General features: G+C 37.2%; 1 protein-coding gene across 1 annotated transcript; it reads right to left on the bottom strand.

The window, feature by feature from the left end:
- On the bottom strand, nt 1-27,671 carry LOC108677733. Its single transcript, XM_018166006.2, has 6 exons — nt 27,420-27,671; nt 3,582-3,728; nt 2,857-3,072; nt 2,439-2,567; nt 1,025-2,192; nt 1-901 (listed from the first exon to the last, which is right to left on the bottom strand). The coding sequence occupies exons 1-6, from the start codon at nt 27,510-27,512 to the stop codon at nt 531-533; spliced, it is 2,124 nt and encodes a 707-aa protein (XP_018021495.1). The 5' UTR covers nt 27,513-27,671; the 3' UTR covers nt 1-530.

Here is a 27,671-nt window from a genome sequence, read left to right on the forward strand (position 1 = left end):
AAGTGTTCATGTTTTATTGTACAGATGTTATATACTGTCACAAATAAATCCAATTATATCACAATCGAGGAGAGATGTTTTCCATACAGAAGAAACCTCAATGAATAGCGAGTACACTACTTAAATGATAGTAAGCATATCGACAAGACGTATAGTATTAAAATGTACTCTAGACTCCTGCATCTCCACTTGTATGTATCAGAAGTTATCATCACTGACTCTTGCATCAGGTGGTGCGAGGAAAGTTGTAGTTTATTTATATGAGTTTAGAGTCAACAAGGTTTGAATAATAATACTTCGAATAGTTGTGGAAGCAGCGTCAATGGTTGTGAAGAAAATAATCCACGAGAAAATGTTCGCAAAATTCGAGTAAATATAAAATGTTAGTGTCACATGGGCGTTGTTTGGTGAGTTTTCTATTAAAAAACCCAGCGATTATTTTATTTGTAAATATATATGATAAACTTTTAATAGACTCAAATAAATCGCAAAGAAAATGTCACTGATGTAATTTAGCGCGTTTCAACTTCTCAGTTGACCATGATTGTGTGGCGTTCTCTGCTCTCTGCAGGTCTGACTAGCTCAGCGTCCAGGTTGATTTCCCTGACAGTTCCAGATCGGCCTTCAGCGGCGAACCTGGGAGGTGGGGGAACGGGGAACCTTTGCAGGAAAGTGGGCATCAGATTTTCAGCCTTCTGGTAGGTAGCATCATCTTCCTTTGAGGCAGGCCCCCTGATGACCGTGTGAAGACGGGGAGGTCCAAAATCGGGTCCAACGTTATTAAAGTTCCCCTCGTTGTCGTCCTTCTGCACTTCAGTGGTAGAATCCTGCTTTTCGTCGTTGGTAGTGACTTCATTAGGATTCTGTTTCATTTCCATGTGTGTGACCACTGGGCCATTTGCTGTAATGAAAGAAAAGAAAATATAATTTGTAAGCTTCAGGCTAACGTGAAAGTAGGGTAATGTTCAATGTGTGTGCTGTCTATGGCAAGGCTTGAAAGTGGACAATTAATATTCATACGTACGAAGAGGAACAGGCAGACGCAGCAGACGTCCTGGGAAGAACCTCATAGCTGGGAGTTCCTGCAGGGATGGTAAAGACACAGGACTGTCCAGAGCTCGTCCAGCTGCCTCAGGCATAACAATGGGCTGGAGCCCGGATGGAATAGCGCCTCGAGGGAGGGGGAAAGGGCCTTCCAAACGCCCTTCTTCGTCGTCAAGCGTGCGACCGCTACGGGTGGCCATTTTCACAGCACGGAATGGAAACGGAAGGAGAAGTTTTGACTTGGGTTCTGACTCTTCTTCCAAAGGCCGAGGAATAGCTTTGATCGCTATTACTGGTACTTTATCGGAATTTTCCTTATTAGAAGATCTCATAATGTGCGAAACAATTTGTTTAATAGCCTCCGGAATTTGGGGAGGGAACCCTTGGATTACCCTAGTGGGCGGGGTATTTTCTACTTCAGTCGATTCTTCCTGAGCAATTTGCTGGGGAGGAAACGGCCTGAAAATTGGTTCAGGGCTGTAAGGACGCTCATCTTCTTCCTGTTCTCTGTTAAATTGTCCTCCAAATACTGGATTACGTACACCCTGAGGTTCAAATCGCATGTTTTCTGCATTTGGGAAGGAGGGGGCACGAGGCTCAGACTCGAAATGGTGGTGATAATGTTGCTGCATGGGTTCATTGTTGAAAAATGACATTGGTCCCATAATAGAATTTTCCGGCATTTGCCTATTCTGTGAGAAATCGTTGGCAGGGCCTTCGTTGATTGATCCTCTGACAGCAATGGAGTCCATCATAGGAACAGGCATGGGTCCTGATGATTCAATTGAGTTGGAGAAAGGACCTTGGAAATTTCGGGGACCCATACCACTTACTGAAACCCCAATGGGCTGGAAAAAAGGTTGAGGGAGACGGTGAAAAACTGGCTGGGGTTGCATTTGTCTCTGGAGACGAGCCCCTGCTCGAGCAGCCATCATTTTGAGAATGGGTGCAAGAATGGACATGGGAGGCGCAACTGGACTTGGGGATCCAATATCTGCCCCGAATGGATTAATCAATTGTCTGCCTTCGCTGTCATCATCATCATCTTCATCGTCATCGTCGCATGTCACCATGATAGTTTTTGAAAGAATTCCTCCTCCTAGGTTCTGGATTTTCTTCTCTACCTTGCACTGCACGTCTCTGCCGGCCTGCAAAATTTGGAATGGTTTTCATTAACTCCAAAAATGCAATAGAGCAATTCTTTTTGAAACGTGTAAATAATGCTACAATTTAATCAGTTAATAAGCAAAGAAGAAGTTTTCATGCTTTTAGATAAGACTAATGGTTAAGGTACATAAGTAACGTTATTCTACGACTAAATGATAGTTTCCATTATCTTAGATGAGGCCAGTGGTTAAATCAAACTGTATTGCTACCGTTTTTCTAGCACTCACCAGAGCAGGGTTGCCCAAAAGAAGATCAATGGGAAGTTTAACTTTGTTGTCGTTCACTGCAGTCTGGATTCCATTTTCCTCTACTTCGCTGATATCGTCATTAGAACTTTCAGTTTGTTCAGTGGACACCTGCAAAGAAAAGTTCGTTTGCATTGTCATACTACAAACGAATTTGAACGTGTGTTATTTTCGCGTCCTCAGCTCATTCACTCAGCATCCTCAGCTCATTCACTCAGCAGAAAAGTCAAGAGAAAAGATTTGTAGTCGCTAATATTGCTCTTTATCACCCCGGAAGTTGTACCTTCTTGTATGATTGGATTCTCTCACTTCAATTTGATGATAAATATTATTTTGTAAACAATGAGTAATTCCATAAGAAGAGGTTTTGCAAATTTCTGTAAAGCATCATGAATCTTACATCGTCGTCGGGAAGAGGGATATCCATCTGGCGAGATTCCTGATCAATCTGAGAATAGTCGTTGCTTTGACCGTCCTCGTCCTTATCATCCTTGTCGTCTGGACCCATGGCATTGCTCTCGATGATCTCAATAGCTGGCGTTGAATCTAGGTTCGCAATTTTTGGGATATCTGAAGACTCCATGATGCTTGCACTTTGAAGGGGAAGGTTTTGAGCCTGCGCAGAAGTGCAGAACATGTCAAACACGCATGCTGAAGCGTTATTAATTGGAGTACGTACACCATTCATTATTGATCATACTCCTAACCGTCACTAATCTACTCATTTCAATGGTAACAACCTGTTAGTGCTAATATGAATGTGTAACTCCGTATCACAGACAATAAACATTAGAATTACTCTTGTCTACTTTCATTAACGGGCAGTGGAATCATCTTAATTTCTTCGTGTAAAGAAGATCGTACAATGGCCACAGCTGAGCACCAGTGCTGGTCTTGAGGATGGCGAGAGAAAATATCATATCATAGTGTTGTCGAACCTGAAGAATAAATCTGGTGTGACAAATAACTTTCGAATTTTTCGATGTCGATTTTTTTTCGAATAAATTTTCCTCGTCAATTCCCTCCTGGTAAATAACGCTAAAACAACGTTACATGACGTAAATTATACGTTTACACTGTAAGTAACCGTTTTTTGAACGTTAGAGGCCAGCGAAGTTTTCTTACCACACGACAGTCGCAGTCGCAAGCGTTGCGCGTGTTGATCCAGGAGTGCGCGAGGATGAACATGCCAGTGAGGAAGCCAGCAGCCAGCACCGTGATGCACACCACGCGGGTCATCTGAAGCCTTACGGTGCTCGTCTTGCGATAGGCCTGAAACAAATTCAGAATTGTTATCATTGGCGATGGAGTCAGGGAACTTATTTATTAACTTTTACGTACATTGTGGACAACCATTGAGGTAAAATGAAACATCAACTTAACTGTGAATTGAATTTTTTAAATCAATGGATGATTTACATGTAGGATCAGTCTCGCGGTGCTCGTCTCGCGAAAGGCCAGAAACAAATTCAGAATTGTTATCATTGGCGATGGAGTCCCGGAGAGCTATTTTACAATTTTTTGCGTGGACTGCAGATGGTCATTAAAATGATAATTATTTAACTTGTGAATTACGTTCGTTCCATCAATGGAGGAGTTAATTATGATCGTCGGGAAGATGATCGTTAGTATTCATTCTCACTTTGAATGAAGAATGCAATAAACATTCTTGCTAAAAAAAACAAGAGCGAAACCACAAATGAATGTTAAACGAATGTCACGGGCTCTAGTGTTGCATCATCTTACGTAAATACCCACAGAGAGAAGAAATAAAGAGTATATGTAACGCCGGTTCAGTCATAAGTGAGGAACCTGAGTTATAAAGCCGATTTGCGGAACTAACTGGGCAGTGACGTTACTAGGATTTAAAGACATAAAAGACAGAAGGGCTCTGGCCCTTGATATTTATGTTCATAGTTATGGTAAGAATGACTGGCTGTATGATAATTTATTCAAAATTATATATGGACCCATTATATTGAATTTGTCGGGGATTTTTTTTCCAAAAAATAATCATGATTTTAATAAATGAACATAAAATTATTAAGGTGGCTTGAGAATATTTTAGGGAGCCTCAAGCCTACCTAAATTTATTGTTACAAGCTTGATGCCCGTTTGGACAAAATTGCTTAGTTATGGTACAGCAAATGATATGCTACCTCATTATTCTAAAATATATCTGTTATCTCAGTTAATGAACCAGGAATAGATTACTTTGTGGTTGTAGTTTCTCATTGACTCGGAAATATAGTTATGACGTACAAGCGCGTTAGTATCGATTGCGGAACACGACTTCCATTGTTTTTTTTTTTTTCATATATTTATTACGTATTTAGTGAAGCAGTATTTTCGCTAGCTCGTGCTTCCGAATATTCATTACTTGGCATGGTTCGGACAGCGAAGAGTTACAAGTAAACAATCTATATCGTGGTATTCAATTTAAACATAAGGGTCGAAGTTTATATGGCGAATCAAAGTTAAAAAGCTAAGAAAAACGTGTTAAAAAGGATAGGCTAATTTATCATAAAAAATCTGTCTGAAGTACTGGAAGTGACTTTTTATTCTATTGATCTTACTTCGCTGTGCTTGAACGTCATCGAAGCTTATCAGTGAAACATTATTTAATTTATAAACCAAGTGGCTCTCTACTAAATATCAGTAATAAGGAAACTCAGAGATCTACTTCGCGATGCCAATTAACGTACGATTTTGACATCGATACATTCTTAATACTAGAACAACGCCGTATCGAAAAAAGTGGGCAATAATAAAATGACAGTCGGCAGTTGACATTACGTTGTGGAGTATTTATATCAACCCAACTTACATTACAATATGCTTTGTAATTATCTACGTTTCTAAACGAAATGAAAACACCGTACACGATTTTACCGAAAGCTTTGTTATAAGGAGAAACTAATGGCTTAGATAACAAAAACAAGGTCCAAGTGCTGGCATAGTAACAGATTGGCTGAGTGGGTAACCTTGAAGCCTGGAATGTTCCAGAGCTTAGAGCCATGATAATGGGGCTGGAGGGGGATGAAAGGAGGGGTTGAAAGGGGATAAGCGCATGGGTTAGAATAATAAAACTTCTTTACAACAGGCACACACTTTTTGGAGATCAAAGGATACACAATTCCTTGTTTGACGAACGTATTATGAGGAAGCCATTATGCTTAGGTTAGTGATCACAAACCAGAGGGAAAATCTGACGATAAATGTCTGAGTAAATGAAGTCAACGAATAAATAACGCATTATAAATGAAGGAATTCCGTAGTCAATGCATAAAGACATACGTATACGTACTACGTGGAACACAAATTGCTTAGGACCTTTGTGTACGCTTTAGTTATGCGCTGTGTTATAAGGCTGCAAGGTCTACATGATTCTGCGTTATCAGGAATTAACTTTGACATGCCAGGGAGAGTCACGTTTGGGGCAGTAGTTGCTTGATTACATTTACTCGAACACTATTTTATTTTTGCAGCAAGTATCAGCGCTGATAACGTTATTAACAATCCTTAAAATGCAGACGGTCGCTGCAGCCCTTTTACATGAATATGTATTCCCTTTTTGTATCTCTACAAACGATAAGGAACACAGAAGATCAGTTCATTGAAGCCTGTCGGCCAATTTTATTCATATCATTTTACGCTCAGTGATTTTCTTTGAATAGGATATTAATATAGATAGCACAATAATTTAGTGTTGGGTGATGTTTTTTAATTCACTTGGGAAACGTCGGAAAGTAGATTTATTTCTACTAGTTGACAAGGCGGTTGTGTTTCGTTATTCTGGTCAACCAGGCAAATTCTTATGTAAGATTGAAATGATATTGAATTTATCTTCAGCAGTTTGAGATGAGCAACACAAAATTTTTACAATTCCCTCAATTAATAACAATTTATATAAATAATAATTAATTTAAATTTTATTTAAAGTACGAGCATCCATCGTACGAGCATCCAACAACGTTAAACTGAAGATTATGTGCCCAAGGTTGCACATTTTGCTCGTTAAAATTTTTAATTTTTCCTCCTCGATCTAAATATATCTCGGCTCATCGAGTGTTGCCGGCTTTCTATCTCAGGAACCCTCGGTGCTTGCGAGAAGATCTCTAATTAAGTTGAGGCAAGTAAACGCTGCTGTGGCAATCATGGACGTAAAGTGCAACAGGAACAATTGAATGGGACTTCCATTGTCTTCTTAAGACAATGGCTCCGCTTCACCTTTAATTGTGTTGGCATTGTTTTCTGTCAGAGATAATGACAGTCCATCAACGCTGCTGTCAAATATCACAGCTCAGAAGGTTCTGTACATTTCGTGAAATTTTCCGTATTTCAATTAACTTCTTAGAGTCAGTAAATGATTTCTCAATCTCATCGTACTCTATTAACGAGTAAACGTAGAACAGCAAAGAACTTCAAGCCGGAGACGTTGTACACATTCACAAAGCAGCATGGAAATGAGGTGTTCAATGGCGAGGTTCACTTATTCATGAAGTCTAGAGGCTTTATTAACAATGTTACTACTATTATTTATTATCAGACTATTATGAGGTTTTCATGCTCTTTTTTTTACTGCACCCTGGTCATTATTTAATGCTTAAGACAACAACTTTACACTAATTTTTTTTGTAGCAAAAGAATCGTTTTGAACCACAATACATAGATCTGACAATATATTCCCATGATTAGACTCATAGGAATACATTTAAATCTTTCTTATCCGCATTGAAAACCTAAAAACTATCACGGCTTTTCATTGTTTGTAAAATAAATATATATATTCCCATTAATATTTATGCGAATAACTGAATTGGAGTGCCGGATTTTTCGGCACGAAAATTTCTTGCCGAATTTTTCCTGTTCAACCAAACTGGGCGTTGGGTTGAACAGGATGCCGCATCTCGCGTAGTTCGCTGATGAGGACTGAGTTAACCTCCATAGATTTTTGCCTTAATATTCTATTGAGAATAGTTTTTGATGACTTCGATTACTTTGAGAGTCATTATGGATTGATTAATGAGGCATTCTTAAGTGTGTGTTTTCATTTATAATATAGCGTAGTATTGGCGACTTCATCATCATCAAGAGATTCACATCTTGCTTGAATTGTTAACATCACTCACAGAGTGCAGTAAAAAAATAAAAGAAGGCATGAAGCTACGATAAAAGTTTTGGCTGAGGAGAACACGACTCGTAATATTCCAGAAACATACTGTAAAACCATTATGCAACAGTTTTCCCTATTTTTCGTAACAGTTGCCACCATAAGAATTTAATATTCTCAGGTTTCTTATCATTTCGGTCGATTTGTTTCCTGTAAGAAACTTTAGTGATGGCTCTGCTCTATATGGAGCAGAGGCTCCTACTGTACATGGAGCAGTCAAATTATGATGCTACGTGACATCGCAGCGCCAGTGCGTGTGAGTGGTGACACGCAGTACTGCCACGAATTAACGACACGCAACAATAACACGCAGTAACGACACGCATTAGGGACACGCAGTAGTCACACGCAGTGACACGCTGCTGCTACACGCATGAATGATGTACAGTGGCGATACGCAGCAATAACGTGCAATAACAGCTAGCAGTATTGACATAAACGCAGTATTGATACGCACATAGCGTTTGACTCTTGTTGAATACCGAATGCTTGAATTGAAAACATCTTGGAATAATCAAGTCAAGAAAACACGACGTCTCATCTTTAGCTGAGAAAAGATGGAACAAAAATTCCATCTTTTGATGAAAAAAAAATTATTTCCTTCTGGAAAACCTGCTATTCAAGATTTTGTGCAGCTGTAACTCCGATGCACTATAAATATATACTGTTAATATAACTTTATTTTATAATTTTACTCCCGGTTGATATTTTTCTATCATTCTGACTAGAATTGTTGCCGTTTCACTTCGTAAGACTCCGATTATTGATGGCTGCAACTTTGATCGTGAGAACGCCCCGAGCAAAGGTTATAGAAGTCAAGGTAACTCGTACCCGCAGGCTGACGTGTCGCGTCATCTAATTTCTCTTTCGGGTGGAAACGAAACGAGGGATGCGAAAAGAAAAGAGCAGTTGACGACAGCTGTTTACATTAAGTTTCAGAATGAATTTAATCATATATGATTAAATTCACATTAAATTCATGAATTTAATCACGTATGACTAAATTCATGTTAATGGGTTAATGGGTTTCAACGTTAATGGGTTTCAACAACTGGAACACTTGCTTACTATGATGGTCTACCCAATTCGCGATGCGATTTGCTAGTTAGAAGTAGCGTGATAGTAAATTAGCGTTCCAACTGGAACGCAGTTTTACTATCACGAAGGATGACATGGTCTACCCAATTCGAGTGGTGATTTACTGTCTCCTTGATTGCAAGGTTGAAAAAAATATTTCTAAATTGGTTCCTGCAGCTTATTTCGTTTCGCAGCTTAATTATATCCTTAAAAGTGGATGCCGGAGCGAGACTCGAAAGTTCAAGCTTCCTGATCTAACAATAACAATTTTTTCCTTTCACTTTTGGCAAAGTGACGTGAAGAGCATCTCATTATCTTAATTCAATTCCCATTAAAAAAACTCTCGTCCCCTTTGAAACTGAAATTGCGCTTTTCAAGATGATCACTGAAGATTTAACTAACGGAGTTAAAGAAACAACTAAACGGAATATTCAAAATCTATTGTATTGTTATTTTTTCATAAATTATTCACGTTGAACATTATTTTTTGTAATCACTCCACTATTTTTGAAGCGTTTTTCGGTCCATCTCGCCGATCTCATATTCGATGCGATACACGAACTTTATTGTTTCACATTTTGAAATTCGAAGCAACATATTTTATTTCCCATTCATATCTCCACGGCGATGTATTGCAGTCGCTATTGCTTGTGTTAGCAGCAATGGTTTTGTCACGTCTAAGCGACGCGTGTTGCGGCGTCAAGTCTCCCAGCAACGTAGCGCTAGGAAGTGTAGGTGTTGCAACGCGTTGCGCACTCAAGTGGCTTGCAAGTTCTCACGCACCTTGCAAGAACCGGGACCTTTCGAGGCATGGTTGTTGTTCTTTCCTCCTCTCGGTCTGAAAGGTTCTAGCGAGTCGACGCTCGGTCCTTTCTAAGTAAACTGTGTCCTTTGTGCACATGAGAATTGAACGTAAGTAATAAGGTAGAGGAAGTGCTTTTAGAGAACACGTAAATTGTTTTCCGCCAGAATATTCATGTTAGCCGCACCTCAGTTTTGTACTTTGAATAAAACCATTCATCCCTGCAAAGTTTAAGCTATCTATAATAGCGTAATATTGTTATATGTGTAAGGTCAGCAAAAAATCGGATGCTAAGACTCCGTTTCTTGACCATCATCTATGTTCACTTGTAATTTTCAGTCTTAGATGATACTCCTATCGAAAACTCGCAATAACGCAGTGAGTTAGCGTGAATAATTTCGACATTTTAGATTCAATTTTTCAAAAATAATTGCCTCGTTATAAGAGTTATTATGAGATTGTAGCACGGCAGGGCATTCACTGAACAACTTTGGAATAAAAATTCCTGTTAATAATCTTACAATGCTACAGTCAAATGTTAAACCCGACCCGTAAAATTATCATCTATTACAATACGTAAACCGATAAAACCAACACTTGAAAACTATCATCTAGCACAACACGTTAAGCGAATGTACTGCTAAACTGTTCCTCATTAAAAAGTACTCACTGCAGATCACTTTGTAATAAGTTTGCAAGAAATGATAAATCAGCTCGAAATAATTATTTTGTCGCTAATTTCATGGCAGTTCAATGTCATAATAACCATGCTAATTTGTACTGTGAAAGCTGGAGTCTCACATAAATCAGCTAAAGGTGCTTACTCACACGCCATGTAAGTGCTCACTAAAAAAGTTGCAGGTGCTTACTTAAAAGGAGGCATTTTGAGATATGAACCAAGCAATTTGTGACTTTATCTATGAAGGTGGCGCTAAAAAATTCAGTAGTTTGCATTACGGCATTACGACTATCTTTCGATATTTCACAATTTAAGTTTATTCTCTCTATTATCCAAATCATAAAAAGCTCCTATTTAGCATCTATATCGAACTTATCTATCGATATCGATACGAATGCTCGATACGAACTTATTGCATCGATTCGAAGTTATCGATACGACGCTCGTATAGTTGATGCAATCACACACGTTTAAGCATTATATAAGAAGGACTAATCATCGACACATAAGTTCAAATAATAAATGTAATTTAATCAGAATGTACTGAAAAAATTCAGATAATATATTTATTCGCATTAAAGACACAGTGACAAAGCGAGGTCATCGAGGTAGCACAGCGGGGTCATTGGGAACGGCATCTAGCGGCTGACGCTGATTTCAATTCTGCTGCACATTGCCTTCACCATTAATAGACCTATGATGCCTATAACAATAGGCCTACGAGGAGTTTGACAATAGGCCTCTGGTGGCTCGGCTGTTTTTCTGTTTCAATAGGCCTCTGGTGGCTCGGCTGTGGAACGTCGGCTGTTTTTATTGGACCGGTGAGTCACCCTCTGTTGTACCAGCTTCAAACGATAATTTTTTGATTGCTCCGTGCATTTTTCACTTATTCAGCAGCTAGAAAATTGCATTCATCTGTCTCTACAGTTTTTGTTGTACTGTGTGAGTATTATATATTATTCGGATATTGTGATAGTCCACCACTATTATGTTATAATATGACTCGCTCGTAATAGGTCGGTCAAGACAGCAAAATTGAAATGATGATTGCATCAATTTCCTTCCAATTCTCTGCACTTCTGCTATTAAAATAACGAAAACATAGTAATATTCATTCGCTTAATTAGTAAATAATAAATAATTTATTATTAGAACATGTATACACTATGTAGCTGAAGTGCAATGCCTTTAGGAAGAATTTACATGTTGCATCAAACAATATTTATAAAATATTTCAGCCGCAACTAATTTTTCAAACGCTCCCCTGTAATTGGAAGCCTATACGGAAGTTGACACCAGGTTCGTAAACATTTCAACAAACAATGGCAATGTCTGGAAAATATTATATTTGTGCTGAAATGTTCATAGAAAGCAGGACTACGCAGCATAAAAAAATTTTATTTTCGCGCTACAAATCTGACCTCTCGCTCGGCGAACTCACGTCGGGCTGACCGCTGTGACTTGCGCGGTGGCAGCCGCGGTCATTGTTGCAATCCGCTGTTGCGACACGCGACTTGCGTAAGCTAATTTTTTCAAATTTCGTGTAATGGCTAAAGGCACAGAAGAACTCACTTGGTACGTGGTCGCTATATATTTACTTGCAATAGCTAGTCAAGGTTTTGCGCATTAAAATATGATGGATAATATGGTTCCAACATATTATATACATGCATTTTCATAAATTAATAAACTATATATTGCGAGAAAATGATGTCTTCTCTTTTGGAGTGAAATTCGAGAGAAATGATATTTTGTGTAGCGTGAGGTGCGAGAATAATGATTCAGGTGCGAGAATAATGATTGCACTCGTGAGGTGCGAGAATAATGATTCAGGTACGAAGAATAATGAGCGAGGGAGATAAAATTGAGGAATGAAATGCATTGAGGGATGAAATGCCTATATTGATGGATGAAATGCAAATAAAGCAATGGTTAAATGACCTCCCTAATAGAACTGCTAATTTGGCACTGTTTACAGCCTAAAAGTGATGAATAATTTCACGATTTGCACCGAAGTTAGAATTCCCTGGTCATCATCTCCAAACAACACAATTGGAGAAAGTGGTATTTTATGTCAATAACAACGACCTCAATTCCAGAGCTCCTGTATAGAGCAACCAGAACCAAAACGGCTCTTAGCGACCGGTAGTAGCGCGTTGTCCAGGATTGTGCAAGACACGCACGCAGGACGCGTCCTCTCTGTCCCCAACTGAGTAAACTCGGCGCATGAAGCTCCCATGAAAGTGAAAGGATAATTTCACGTCAGTCCTGCGACCGCAAGCTCTTCAACGCGCCGTACGTGGAGTCTTTTAATCTAACTGTATTTATTGTGTTTGCTGTTGTGTGCTAAGGCTAATATATATAATGACAATGCTTATATAATTTTAGCTATCATAGAAAGTAGGAAAATAATTGAGGAAAATGGAATTAAACTGCTGTGTTCAAAGCCGTAGTTGTAACTAGAGGTAAGCGGAAATGTGGCGTAGTCTTCACTGTAACCATGCATAACATCAGTATGTATAGTTATAGCCGTGAAGTTAACGGAAATTATAACCTGAGCAATTTAACTTTAAACTAAATAGTAGTAGAAACTGTAATCAAAGCCGCAGTGGCAGATATAGATTCACCGTAGTTTTATTTTTAGTCATAGCTGAAGTAACGGCTGTAAAGTTAGCTTGAATCGCTGCTAATCAAATAGTAGTATTAGAATATATTTCTATCAAGCTTGACTTGCCATGGCAGATTAACAGTATAAGACACGAGTGCAAATACAGTCTTACGTCATAAGAAAAAAAACAATATACAAACGTAGAAAAGTTATACAAAATCCAGATTTTTGAATGTATTACTCTGATCAATGAACCTACCTACGGCTCTACATGGGTTCAAAGGGGAAATAGTTTTTTTTAATTAAATGTTCGGCTGTCTATCGTTTGCCATTTAAATGCCACTGAAAGGGATCCATTGATCGGCGCACGGATATTTTTAATGGTCTCTACTCCCTTTACTTTCCATCCTCTATTAACTCCGAGTTGGATGCATTATTATTTTTCTTAACCGTTTGATGTCATGGTCTCTCAAGCATCCATAATGTTTTTACACCAATACATCAACTATTGAATTTTCGTCGTACGGAGCCATGGAAATGCGAATAAAATTGGAAGCATTGAACAAACATTTCTCCCTAAAAATCTCGCTGCTTATCATTTAATGGCCGGAAAAATAAAAAAAACTGGCTCAGCCGGTCAAAAAGAACAGGTTTTGTTTGACACGTTCTGGAATTGGATCTAAGAACCGCTTGAATCTGGTTCAAAGTGATTTAGGGATTAGTTACATTAATTTAAAAAGAGAATCAGTTAGTAAACACTGCATGCACACAAATTTTATTGTTTTGAATTCAGATTTTTAATTATTTGCTTGCTCGAATAACCTCCAAGTCTCGCTTAGTTCATTTAGTTTGTTCTCATATTAATCGATTAAATCTTGGCTTGCGAAAGAAACTTTACATCAAAAAGCAATTTTATTCAGCTTATTTTCAGCATACAAAAAGCTTTCAAAATGATCGGCAATATATATACTAAAGTTGATTATGTGCTGTTAAATTACCTATTTTAAAAAATACTTGGATGAAACTGGCAGGCTTAAAGCCGTCAAAATGTGGAATACAAATTGGAAAATTATTCCAGAAACATGTTTAAAATCTAAACTGGGAGTCGATTGATAATAAAAGTGCAATCAAAGAGCCAAAAATTAATGCAATGATTTCCAAATAAATTGTCGCTCAGTTGTACATAATTTAGGATGCTGCCGTAAAAAATTCATCTCAATTACGTAGAATTATCCGGGCGCAATAAAAATAATCACTAATTGGTCATTTAATACAAAGGGAATTAATTTTGATTGTATGACAATTCGATGATTTGTGATTTAGTAGGAGCTGTAAACAGTAACTGTAATAATCACGTGAATGGCTTGTATTAAAATACTGATAATTCAAGATTGTACACATTGGATTAATTCCCATATCGATTATATAAATCAGGAAGACTCTAGCAATTACAGAAGATATTATACTGACAATATTTCATATTGCGGTCGATAAAGTTTTATTAGTCGTGTGAAAGGCCGTTTCCCGCGTGGTGCTTCACGGCTCACAAACGAGAATACGCTGCATGGATCTTTTATATTATTAAACTATATTTTTATTTAATACTTTTTTACTTTCGATGTAATTTTATTGATGGTGAGAGAAGCGGTCACCCCGCGTGGTGGTGCTTGAGGGCTTCACAAGTGATAACGTGCAGCTGAGGCACAAGCCAGCGGCAGCGCCGGTCATTGAACTGGCAAGAGAAACTGGGACTTTCTCTCGAAGATGCGAGACCGAGTCGCACTCTGCGCCGTCATTCCGACCACTTGGCAAACTGTAACCTCAATAATTACTGGGAACTTAATTTAAATTGTCACGCAGGGCGTGATGAAGAATGGCACGTTATCTTGATTATTATCAGGCTTTTAATCGGTTATTTGCACGGTGTTACTTATAATTGCAGCTCGATCACTGATTCGACTGATTTCATTAACGAGGCAGTTCGAAGGCACGTGGCTGTTATTTAAAATTAAATAATGCTACTTTTTCAAGCTTAGCTCGGAACGTTTGTGAAAGATTTCGAGGGTTACATAAATTCTCGTTTAAATCGAGGAATCTGTCCTAAATTTAAAATTAGATCGGCTGTTATACAAATTTAAGCAGAATAGTGTGAACACCATGAAGTATATATATCTTGGCTTCAGGCGCTTTCACGTTTCTTATATTGATAACGGCACAGAGTATATTATGTACACTGCTGAACTCTAACTTTCAACTCCATGCGCGCTTGTGAAACCTGCAAGTGCTTGAAAGTTTCGCGAAGCGTAAAACCTTGATCGTGCACCAAAATAACGCCTTATGAATTAAAGTAGCAATTAAAATCAATTTGTCGGCAATGTTGCCGCTTGATACATTTAAATCGGAATTCAAAACATTCAGATTAAGTAATCAAAGAGAAGTTTATTGATCCAAAATATAGCATATAAATATTGCTTTAAAACTTGGCGGAAGCTTTAATCTCCAATCACTTTAGTTATTTTATAAATTCGAGCATCCAAAAATCCACTGCAAGGCAAGATTTGGATTTGATCTTTGTTGACGCTCCTAGTATGAACGCCTTCAAGAACAGACTAGACGAAGCTATGCAGGAGCATATGTTCAGTTTTAAAATGCCTAGCAAATTACGGACATTTACGGACATTTTAAATTAGGCAAATTACGGACATTTTAAAATGCCATTTTTAGGCTAGGCAAATTACGGACATTTTAAAATGCCTAGCAAATTACGCAATAAGTCCAGCAGCTATTTCAATCAATCGTCACTTATGGAAAGATCGGGTTCCAAAAGCCTGATCCCTTGTGAATCAAGTCACAAAAAGTTCAAGAATCGGCAACAGGCCATGGGCCTATTTCTTCAACGCCGACACTTCTATTCTATTCTATTCTATATAAAAGAAATGTAACGTAATGTACTTGTGAAATTTTTTCCCCACGGTCGTGTGAAAAATTGAGCTTATAGCGTCAATGGTATATACGATTTACCGTATTACACCAAAATAAACATGTTGGAAGTTTAGCGGTTTTTAATTGAAATAAAAAGCATTGCATACCTGCTGATCTTATGAAAACGTAAACTTGCGGAAAAATGTCCCAGCAGCGAAAAATTTTCATGCCTATCCACGAATACAAATAAAACAGCGATAACAAAACATATGTTTGAATGTTTTGGATTGAAATTTAGAAAATATTTTCATGCCGAATTAAAACCCAAGTAATTTTGGTATTAAGGAAAAATATTGTTGCTGAACTATATTACTCTGCATATTCTACGAAAACAGACCAGGCACATATATTCTTTTGTGACCGTGAAACGTCAAGGTCAGGTTGAGAAGGTGAAAATAAAGTAAAACAAATTTCGCCCATAAAAAATTCACAAAAAATTGAAAATTCATAATTTTCAATTTTTTTTCTCGTATTTCGTTTCTGCTCAATATTTAATTTAATGTTATCGGTCGCATTAAATGTTATCGGCCATTACAACTCATTGCAAGATCAGAAATTTTTGACAAACGGAACATTGGATAAGCTAAGAGCTTGACAAACGGAACATTGGTAGCATTTACATCGGAGCTGTTAAATGTTCGAATAGTTTGAAAACGAATCACGGTAAAACTCAAAGTAAAGTTTCGTGTTATCCAGCCAACGATCCTCACGGCCAACGACGTAAAGAATAACGCCAAGCTGAATGCGTGTGCCAAGGCGACACCATCGAGGGCCCGCTCTCTCATTGCGTATTGTTTCCAGTCGTCAAAATACAGCTGACCATCAGACACAATTTGGACAAAAGTTTCCAAACGGAAAAGACACCAAAATGACTGCGGGTTTCTTATCTATTAAAGTGTAATGATCAGTATACTTCTAAGTAGTTTGCTGGTCCACAAAAAATCCATCAATCATTAATTTTATGTTGGCGTGGAAGGAAAAATAAACAGTTCTATTAAACAACTCCCTTGGAGTTTAAAAATTAAGACATTTCTGTTAAATTCATGTGAAAATGAGCGGAAATCTGATTCCAAACTACATTGAACAAAAAGGCTTTTGAATATTTGTGGTAGTATATAGCCTATTGTATCAGTTTCAATGACATAGTCAGTTTCAATGTCAATAAGAAAACTTACAAGCTATTTGCATGGATAGACTGTCGAAAAAAAGCTCACGTCGTCTTATGCTCAGCGGTCGTCGCCCTGACGAGAGAGTGAAACTCAATAGACGACTGGACCTTGACATGAGCCTCTAAGGCCATGTTTTGCAAACGAATGCACGATGTCGGAAACACTGCAATGACTCAACGTGCGTTGTACAAGCCAGTGCCCTGACGAGGATAGCTACTATGCTGATGCATTGCATTATAAAGCATAACGTTAATTCTGTCATACGTATTCGCCTAGATTTCCTATAAATTTTGGATTTAACATTTAACGTGTCTAACCGAGTTAATGCATATTTATTTGATGAATTTTTATTTACCTTGACACACGAATGGAATTAAAATCTGTTTGCCGCAAAATACAAATTTCAGAAATTGGTACGTCGGGCGCGGCTATTCAAGTAAGCAAAACAAATTTTTTGAAGAAACTTATATTTTTAATCTATGAAGCGTTCTTCTCTGAACTTAATCTTGCACGCACACAATAATGAAATTATCTGCATACAAGATTGAACTATCAATGGAAGTTGCGCGAAATTTTTTCATAAGCCAGAAGGATTCGAGTTTGTTAGCTGCGAAAAACGTAAAATTTTGTGTTAGTTCTTCTCCCAACCGAAAAACAGAAATTCATATTTAATATCCAGTTTGACAGGTAAAATAATCAAATAACTAATTTGTTCCTGATATAAGTTTTTTACGACATTTACTGTGAGAATTGCAATACTTCATTTCGAGTTATAGGTAGGTTCGAATTTATAAAAAAAACTATTCTAATGGTTCAATATGATGTTGTAATCACAGTTCTTGAGGAACTCGTGATATTTTGAAACTATAAACAACACATTATTCCGCGTTGAATATTACATCGTTCATTATTTCTTGGATTATTACTGGAGATAATTGCTGCTTGAACGTTAAGTAAGCAGCACTGTTGAGTCCCAACTAGCGACCGTACGAGGCCACGGAGATAAGATTTGAATTCGCACGGGAAGTTGGGAATGAGTTGTGTGGGAGCGTTAGAACGCTGCGTTCGTTCCGCAATATACAATGCGAGTTTGTTTCTTTGTACAGTATTATGAATATGGAGGAGTTATATTATTATAGTTTACATACTATTTGATATAGCTGACTATTCAATTTATTCCAAAGTTCAGATTATACAAGCGTTGCAAGTGAATACAAAGAAAAAAACGAAATGAAAAAACTTGATTGGTGAGTATGCAATATTAAAATAAACAATTAGGATAAATATTGGGGATTATTTGCATCTTTCATCCCCTATTTTGATTTCAGCTTAAAAACCATGGTTAAGTGAGTGGTGATCGCTAAAATTTACTTGCATCAGAAGGGCTTAAATATCAAAACTCAATAGTGCAAGTGAGGTTCCTAACATATCTTTCAAGAGACTATCTTCTCATAACCCCAATCCTGAACTGAATTGCAATCAAGCAGCAATGCATGCATAGCCTTGGATGGTAAATCTATAAGGCATGCAGACATTAACTCCATGATCAGTTACGTAATTTTCTATCCAACTATCTAAGGTTTTACCTTGAATTTAAATTCAATAATATAACTGTGAAGCGCAAGACTATAGAACTGCATTGAAATCAAATTTTATTTGGGCATCCAGAGCCATTTTAGTAGACGAATTACAAAATAAAAGGAAAAGATGTGGCAACAGATTTACTGTCCTAAATTGTTCTGAAAGGTAACTTGACCCAAAGAGTCTTCTGAATAGTAATTAGTGGCTTATGTCATTTGTAAGGCTATCATGGTTCTCTCTAACGTCTGTAAAGAGTCAAGGAAGAACAGCAAAAATTGTTTTCTGGACAAAAGGAATTATCATGTCATGCAGATAGAAATTTCAAAAATCCAAATGGGATCCGGAGGGGTAAACTGTATACCTTCTAAAGATTCTGTGGAATATTTAGGGATATTTTATAGTATGGAAGAATTTCGACTGTCTTACTTAGTGTTTCGGAGGTGCATCAATTTGATGGCAGTCTTCAAAAAAATACCATTTCTATTTTTTATGAAAAATTTCAAGCAATCCTATATCTTGAGCAAAAAGGAATATTTTGATGTGTGCATATGTTTAGAAGAATTATTCGTTTGATTTGACAATTTATGTTATAATGAAAATGCACTGTTAATAAAATTTACTTATTTCCATCCATTTATAATCAACCAGAAAAACACAAAGCGCAGAAATGTTAGCCACAGAGACATTTGAAAAAATTTCGCAAGTCACGCTCATGTCTTAACCTTAATCATCACGAGAAGTAAAAATACCTTTCTTCACCTCAACAACAAAAAGAGAAAATACATCCATCCCTCAGAGCCTTGTCACTCTGTTTATTTCTTACGAACTTCTAAGTGTGAAGGGAATATAAGCTCAAGTCTCTTATGGATGCATGCCAGCGTGTCTTGAGGGTACATGCCATTCCTGAAACACTGCAGCTGTATCTTCCAGCATTTGTGTTGAGTCTTCGCTGATAAGATTTAGTAAACGGCATCTTCCAGCATTTGTGTCAAGTCTTCGTTGATAAGATTTAGTAAACTGCATCTTCCAGCATTTGTGTTAAGTCTTTGCTGATAAGATTTAGTAAACTGCATCGTACAGCATTTGTGTCAAGTCTTCGTTGATAAGATTTACTAAACGGCATCTTCTAGCATATGTGTTAAGTCTTCGCTGATAAGATTTAGTAAACTGCATCTTCCAGCATTTGTGTTAAGTCTTTGCTGAGAAAATATAGTAAAGTATATCGTCGTTAAAATACTCTAGATTCGGTGCGAGGACAAAATGTTCCTAGGCCCGAACATTTAACGCGCTGTTGGGCCTCGAGACGATTAAGAGTACCAATAACAGGATGAGGGTACGGCAACAGAGGTTTCTCTTTTTACCCCATTATTTTTTCTAATTCATTCCATCAACAATGCGCAATAACGTAGTATGTATGATGAGTTATAAAATTGCACCCGCTATGGAGATAGTAAATTCAGCACTGGATATTATTTGGCATTTTTAGTCAGGCAACGAACAAAGAAGGAGCAGGGCGTGCGAACTGCAGCTGAAGTGCGGATGTGTTGAGCAAGCGTTCTTTTGTTGCGCAATTCGACGTGCACATGACGCAGCAGCAGCTGCAATGCCTGCATGCGGCTTGAATTAAACAATATAACTTCACAATCCCAGCGCGTAAACACTAAGATTTCGTATAAACGACTATTATATGATATAGTGTTTCATGACCACGAGTTTCATTTTCGTGACTATTCTTCAAAGCAATTTTACTGTACTTTTATTCGCTGTGCTAATATCAACTTCATTTCCCTTGTGTTCCGGCAGGAATGAAGACCAAACACCTTCGCATGATTTATTTTGTGCTCGGGGTGCATATTGGAACTTCATGAACAGCGAGGCGAAAGTCGCGGATGGGGAGTAATTCTTCACAATCAAAACTTATCAATTGAAAACTTTTAAACTGTAGAAGTGAAAACATTCAACGTGTGGAAAGACACAAGGAACGTGAATGGTGTGAGAAGATTTAGATAAAGGTGAGTAATTACATCGTGGATACATTTAAGGCAGCATTTTGGAGATGATTTATTACGATGTCGTACAACGGTTGTTTGACGACGACATGTATCGATTATTTTGTGTATCAAATTATTGCTGTGTATCTATTGTCCCACACGGTCTTCGAAGTAAGTAAGGATTTAGTAATTCAATTTAGCGAATTTTTTGCTTTGGGATTTGTCCTCAGTGAGTGGCAGGTTTATCCGGCAGTAAAAATTGTGTTGTGAGGCATGCGGTGCTCTGCATGCCTCCGTAGCCACAACATCTCAGGACTGGTGGCTTTGAGCTCAAAACATGGATAGCGGATTACCTGTTCTACTTGCATGGCCAGCAGAATATGTGACCTCAATAGAATTATAAGTAATGTTGACGTATTACAGTCGCAAGGGATCAGTTAACCATATAACATGACGATTGGATTAGTCTCTATATGAGTTTGGAATAAACGGAGAGAAATTTAGTGCAGTGAAAGAAAATTCACAAATTATAAATATTTATTTATGTCAGTATTAAATATGTTTATAGCCTTTGATATTTGCTGGTACACGCAGACTGTTCAAAAAATCAAATTGAAAAATGAGTTAGAAATTAGACGCTTCTAAGAAATGTTGACACGATAAAGAAAAAATAATTAAACGCGATTAAAGATTATTTCTTCTACTATTGTCTGGTGCAGAGGAGTTAGAGTGTAGCGCACGACCGGCGCGCGCAGACAGAACCTTTCTCTGCGGTGCTCCGCTTTCTACGCCAGCGGCTGCAGGGCGTTGCGATCCTGCCGCACAGAGCAGCTGAAGGCTTCGTGTAAGTCGTCTCAAGACTTGACAATTGAACATCTTTGTGACTCAATTAATTGCTATTCAAGCTGTTTATAAAATACTTTGTGACTAAAAATTCGTCTAAAGACTTGGCAATTTAGGACCTTTGTGACTCAATTTATATTAATTTAAGTTTTTTCCTAACTGTAGTGACTAAAAACCCACGAGAATTAAGAGATAATATTTCTATAAGGTTTAAATAGTTTCGTAACTGCTAACACAAGGCACGCAATGAACTCAAATGATCGGTTTAATGGTCGATAAAACGAACGATTAATAAGCATATTAAATAACTACATATTTCGAGGCACCTAACGCGAGTACTAACAAATGTTCATGGTTGCTAATATTTCTCCGTTTTCGTTAAGTAAAAAGAGTGTGAATAATATGGGTGTCTCACAAGAACTAGTCTTCACAGTATACCTATAACATTTCTCTAATGAATGACGCATTTCCCCCCAAGAGTCGCTGGCTTGGTAAACACTGAAACACGAAGCGAGCAGTCGAAAGTAACCTTATAGCTTTTACCTAAAAATCTACCATAAATGCAAGCCTGCATGTATAAACTGTCAATTTTGTTTAATTGTTAATTTCTAGCAATTCTTATTTACCCATTACGACAAAATTTTGCTCGAATGTAAGACAGCGAAATAACAAAAACTATCACTCATTAGGCCATCTAAGTATTTTAATCCGATTTAATCATCATAAATCTTATTTAAAATAAGTGAAAAGTGACATGGAAAATATACTGGATCAATACAATATCTAAAAATGTTGTCTATTGCCTGCGTCATTACGTTACGTTACTTTTTCTTCAAGGTTAATACGTTTGATCAAGTCAAACCTACATCTGCAGAGAAATACTTTGAACTTGTGGCCAATCATCAATGTATGCTTATTTTTGCGGTAAATAATATTTACATTAAAAAATGAAAATTGCGTTGAAATTTCATATTCTTTGAATTCTGGATATTTTCTGGTTAGCTGAATTGAATGGATATATGTGTTTTTGAACCTACCACACCTAGCGAAAATGCCGATAGCCATAGCAAATAGTCCAAATTTTCCCTTTGGCCATATCAAATAGACAGAAGATACACTTGCAAGAACTTTCAAACAAAATCTCCACAAACGGAGGGATATTGGGATATTGTGTGAAAATTTTGTGTTATCTTTTGCTAGATTATTGAGTGATAACATGTCATAATACAGCTTCTACTTTGTGTCAATGGTGGAAAATTTTGTGAAATTTAAAATTGAGTCCTTGCACCAGGCTTGTCAAATAATTAAGAGCATTAGCCATTAGTTAGAATGCTTCGAATAATTAGTAGTTCGAACAATAATGACTAATATCCTGTTATTGTTTAGGATCTTATTCCACTATAACACAGTTTCTTAAGAGTGTTCGCCGTTTGCTTGCCTTGAGACTGTTGGCCGCAATGTGAAAGTGGCTAAGTATTCATTCTGCATGACAACACTCGTTATTCTGGTAGTTACAGTACGTAGCGTGGACATAATTATTGCACCAGGTAGACGAAGTGAGTTGTTACTGTGACTGTACACCGAGATAAGACATATGTTGACGTAATGCTCCATGACGAAGATCTCTGACTCTAGCAATCGTTATGGAAATAAGTTAACGATCTAACGGGACAAACTTTCTACAAATGAAAACAGGATATTAAAGATCGGAAGGTTAGCGTATACAGTTTACTTTAAAATATTTTATCTTTTTCTCCGATTTGCTATCGAGTGAAATTCGCTAAATTTACTTTAGATATGCTACTTCTTTCTGAGAATTCTAAAGTAAATATATGGAACTAGCTGAATTAAATTATAAATGGAACTTTTTCTCATAATTTTTGTTAGTAAATTGTATGCAAACATAAAAGTGATCAGGTTAGTTTTGGTCTCTGCAGAGATCGCACTATGCAGTCACCATGTATGGTCATGTACATCGTATACATCGTTGCATGAATTCCACGTTACCAAAGTTGCCAATCATGTTTTAACTGAAGTTTGGTTCTCTCTCATGTGTAATCCATATGGAGGTCTCAGTTGAATTTTATTTATTTTTCAACTTAAGCACATGAATACACCATCACATGTAAAACCTGTTTCAGCAGAAAGAAAAACTCTCCCATGCCAGTTTCAATTATTTAAATGTAACATATAAATATGCCATGTACATGTTATGTTGCCATTCGAAGAAATGGCTTTATGATTACAAAATAATCAGAAATTATAATACTCTAAAAAGTGAACCGGAAATTACTTGTAAATGAGCACATTTATCACAACGCAAGTCTGCATGTGTATGCGCAGCTCGATCAAAGTCATGAAGTTGCCAGTGCATTTATGAAATGATAATGTTCATAATATTCGAATATTGCAATTCTCTTGCAAAAGAAATAGGTAACAAAAAAGAATTGACATATAAGTCGTTCATTGATCGGAAATCAGAAAGTGCGGCAAGCACTTTTTTTCTGCAAATACTGACTCAGTGAAGGGCATTAAGCGACGCTGTCTCCATTATTTTTTATCTGTGTGGCTGTTTATTATTTTTGATATCATGGAGTTTTTGCCATAACTCGATGACGTTCAACAAGTTGCCGTACTGCAATAATTCATCAAGTTAGTAATTGAAAGTAGGGTATGACCTATCTGCACGACTAAGAAATTTTAAGTTTAGATGATTAAACTGACTGTTAAGTCAACTCAACATGGTTTTAGATTTTAGGTTTATTTTGAAACTTGTTCTCAAAGTTAATTCTCACTGCAGTGTCTTAGTCAAAACTGGGCACTAAACAAACCGGTGATCAATCATAATTAACGAGATGGATGCATGCTAAATAAACTCGTTTCAATGCCCTCTAGAAGATGTTTATGATCAGCGATTATGCACGTGAATAATTTACTCATGATGTAAGTAGCTGCTTTCAGAAGCAGCGGTTGCATGGCAGTGCTTGAAGCGGAAAATACGAGCGGGCGAAAAGCTGGCGCCGAGTTTCGCCTTTCACTCAGCCCACGAGCAAGATTTCTGCTCGTCACGGGCGCTCCACGTCACGCTTACACGACGGAAACGTTCTGCCGTGTACGCACCACGCTTCCAGCCTTTGCTATAAGCTTCAAATAAAATTAGTTTTTTTTGCGGAAATTTAAGTTTCTCTCGAGTGATTATAGTTTCCACATTTTGTGTATGAATGGAAAAGTCGTACATTGATATTTTATAGAAGCATACACGCAAACAGTTACACACTCTTGACTCGATTTTTAGCGCACGTCATTGATCAGTTATCTTATTAAGAATGTTGTCCACTAAATTTAGTGAGTTTACTTTTCATATTGCAGTGGATCAGCATTAAAAATTTGCTCCTGGACCTTAAAATAAAATAATAAGCATTTAAATAATACGGATCTCATTCTTTTGAGGGTTTAAAGTGGAGGAATTCGCAGACGTATAATATATGGGCATGGTGAAAAGTTGAGAGAACACTAGGACTTCAACATTTTACCGACATCATAGAAATTACTTTCATGGAAAATCGTTCGCTTGAGTGGAAATCATTCTGTTGATCGAATATAGTAAAAATTATAGCTAAAGAGTCGTGTTAAATATGCAAATGGAACCTTCACTTTCTCCTTCGTCCAATAAATAGATATAAATAATGCTATCAAAGTGATACTGTTCTAACGTGTCTCTACTCAAGCGTGCCAAGATTGAATATTGGGATTCCGAGAGCAGTTTTGAAAGGAGGACCCGTTCACCCGCAAGAAGCTCTTCCACTTTCTCGGAACGCTGATGACTCGACAAAAGATGTTCCCAAAACAGCGGCTTGACCAAGCAACTGAGACTAAGCGACGCAAGTCTAAACATCCTTCACAATCAAGCTTTAGATTAGAACATTCTAATGCGAGAGATCGTCAGGTGGTGCTGGTTGCAATCGAACAATAGAAACCTCATAACATCACCGATGGATGAATCTCTAGCATGTGGAACGTCAGTATACTTGTAAAAGATAGTTGAATTAGTCAAATATAATTATAACAATTTGAATAGCACGTTGTTAGAATAAAATAACAATTGAATAGCATTTGAGTTGTTTCTCGAGAATAGCCGAAACTGGATGTATATAGTATATATGCTATGTGTATAAAGTGGGGCTGATTAAAAAATTTAGAACCAAATATAACTAATAAACTAAGTGAAGTGAACAATTAGAGAATTTTAATTGCAAGCAAATGTAGAAATTCCTTCTAGAGAACGCGTAGGAAGTAAAAATATCAGCACGTCGACATTCTAACATTAGAATGGCCACAAAAAGAGCGCCAGGCAGTCAGTAGAGCTTCCCAAACAATTCACTTTCACCGCCAGCCAGTCGAGCCAGCCAACACAGTCAGTTGTGAGCTCTACAGCAGCTTCTCGACAGCCAGTCGAGCCAGCCAACACAGTCAGTTGTGAGCTCTACAGCAGCTTCTCGAGAGAAAATCGAGTCAGCCAACAAAGTTTCGTTTCTGGTCTTCGTATGAGACAATAATTGAATAATGTTCGTTCCACTCGCCCTTATTTATTTCAACTAGAGTAAAGGATAAAATTTAGAGTGTAATTCGGAAAGTGTAATTAAATTTGTGGTTATTCCTATATTGCTCGCAGGTTTAAGAGTTCAACAATGTTTTTTCTTTACTATCTATAATTACTTTATTGGCTATGGTTATATTATTTAATATCCAACTAATGACATCAATGATTTTACAACTTAATCACATTCCTTCATATTGGGATGATAAAACGATTCACAATAAATTTTAATGCTTCAATTTGAAAGAGAACATAGCCTTCATCATTAGCAATTAATGCTTACATATTAAAGTTCACGAGTTGAAAGCTTTTTATTATTTATTTGCTAAGCCGTGCCCTATCTCTTTGATCTAACAATTTCCATCAAAGCCGCGGTATTTGTTTTCCTTGACGCGAATAAAAGTTTAGTCCTGCTTTATAATGTGTAATGGCAAACTCTTTATAGATTATCGAGAGATAAGGACGGAAATATTTTTTCTGAAATTGTGAAAAAGTGTGATTATTTTGTCGCTCATTGGGATTTCAGCAGAAAATATTGTAAATGTGGAGATCGGATTCCCGGTACAGAACTTTCCTTTTGTCGCCATCACATTTCCGCGGTCGAAACTCCAGACGCGGCAGTATTTTTTAAAAAGCTAATAAATAGGGAAAATGGTCATGTTGCTTTCGAAAAAAAGTGATAGTCTTAGAAAGCGGTAACTTATTTTTATACTCGATGACTTTTACGGAGCGTGTGACACGGAATTTTAGAAAGGTGTGGTTGTTGTGCGATTCATGTTGCTCTTTCATTATTTTTGTTAGCTTCTACGTGCAGATTCTTGGCAGTCAAAAGGTAGACAGGAAATTATTCAAAATATATAAAATATTATAAGGTGCGTGAATAACTTCCCAAATGAATTTTGCAATGAACAGAAATTTGTCGTTTATTCTGTATTCGTTCCAAAAGTATCGCATGAATCGAATTGGGTAAAGTTAAACAATAACAAAGATTATCATACAAAATTGAACAATTTGGTCACTTCATCATCCCTGCTTTCCCAAGTTTTATCGTGAATAAAAGCCGTATGTAAGAAAAATGCACCGAAACATCAATAAAAAAAATAATAAATAAAATAAAATAACTTCAATCGCATAGCAATTCTAATCCAGTCCTGCAGTGATTATTTGTATGGTTCGTGTGACCGAATACTAAATACTTACCGCTAGTCAGTCAATCATAATGAGATTGTCAAATCTCGAACTTAATATTTTTTTGTAAATATCCTGAATTCAACAGCATAAAATTTAACAATTTATTTTTTGTTCAGAACAGATTAAATACAAGATACGATCGTTTTAAGTATGTCTCAGTAGATTCAAATAACACTAATTACTAAATAAATACTTAAATAAAAGCTATTGCAAGACTTGAAAGTCCCGTATTAATCAGATGATTATGCTAAAAAATAATGTAATACTCACTGGCGGGGGAGAATCAGAGTAAACCTCGGAAGAAGCATAGTTCGGTGGCAGAGATTCATTGTCTTGAGGTAAATCTCCTTTTTCAGACGCCATGATTGCTGTCGTACTAAGACAACAAACGGGTTCCTTATGAAATAACTTGCAACGCTATAATTTGAAAGTTCTGTGCGTAAATAAGGAAATGTAACGAGAGCGTCGCGCACCTTACCAAGCAAGCTCCAGACCTCGACTCGCGCACTCCAGGCAACCGCC

Source organism: Hyalella azteca, unplaced genomic scaffold (genome assembly GCF_000764305.2).
Source record: "Hyalella azteca isolate HAZT.00-mixed unplaced genomic scaffold, Hazt_2.0.2 contig2224, whole genome shotgun sequence".
Classification (NCBI taxonomy): Eukaryota; Metazoa; Arthropoda; class Malacostraca; order Amphipoda; family Hyalellidae; genus Hyalella; species Hyalella azteca.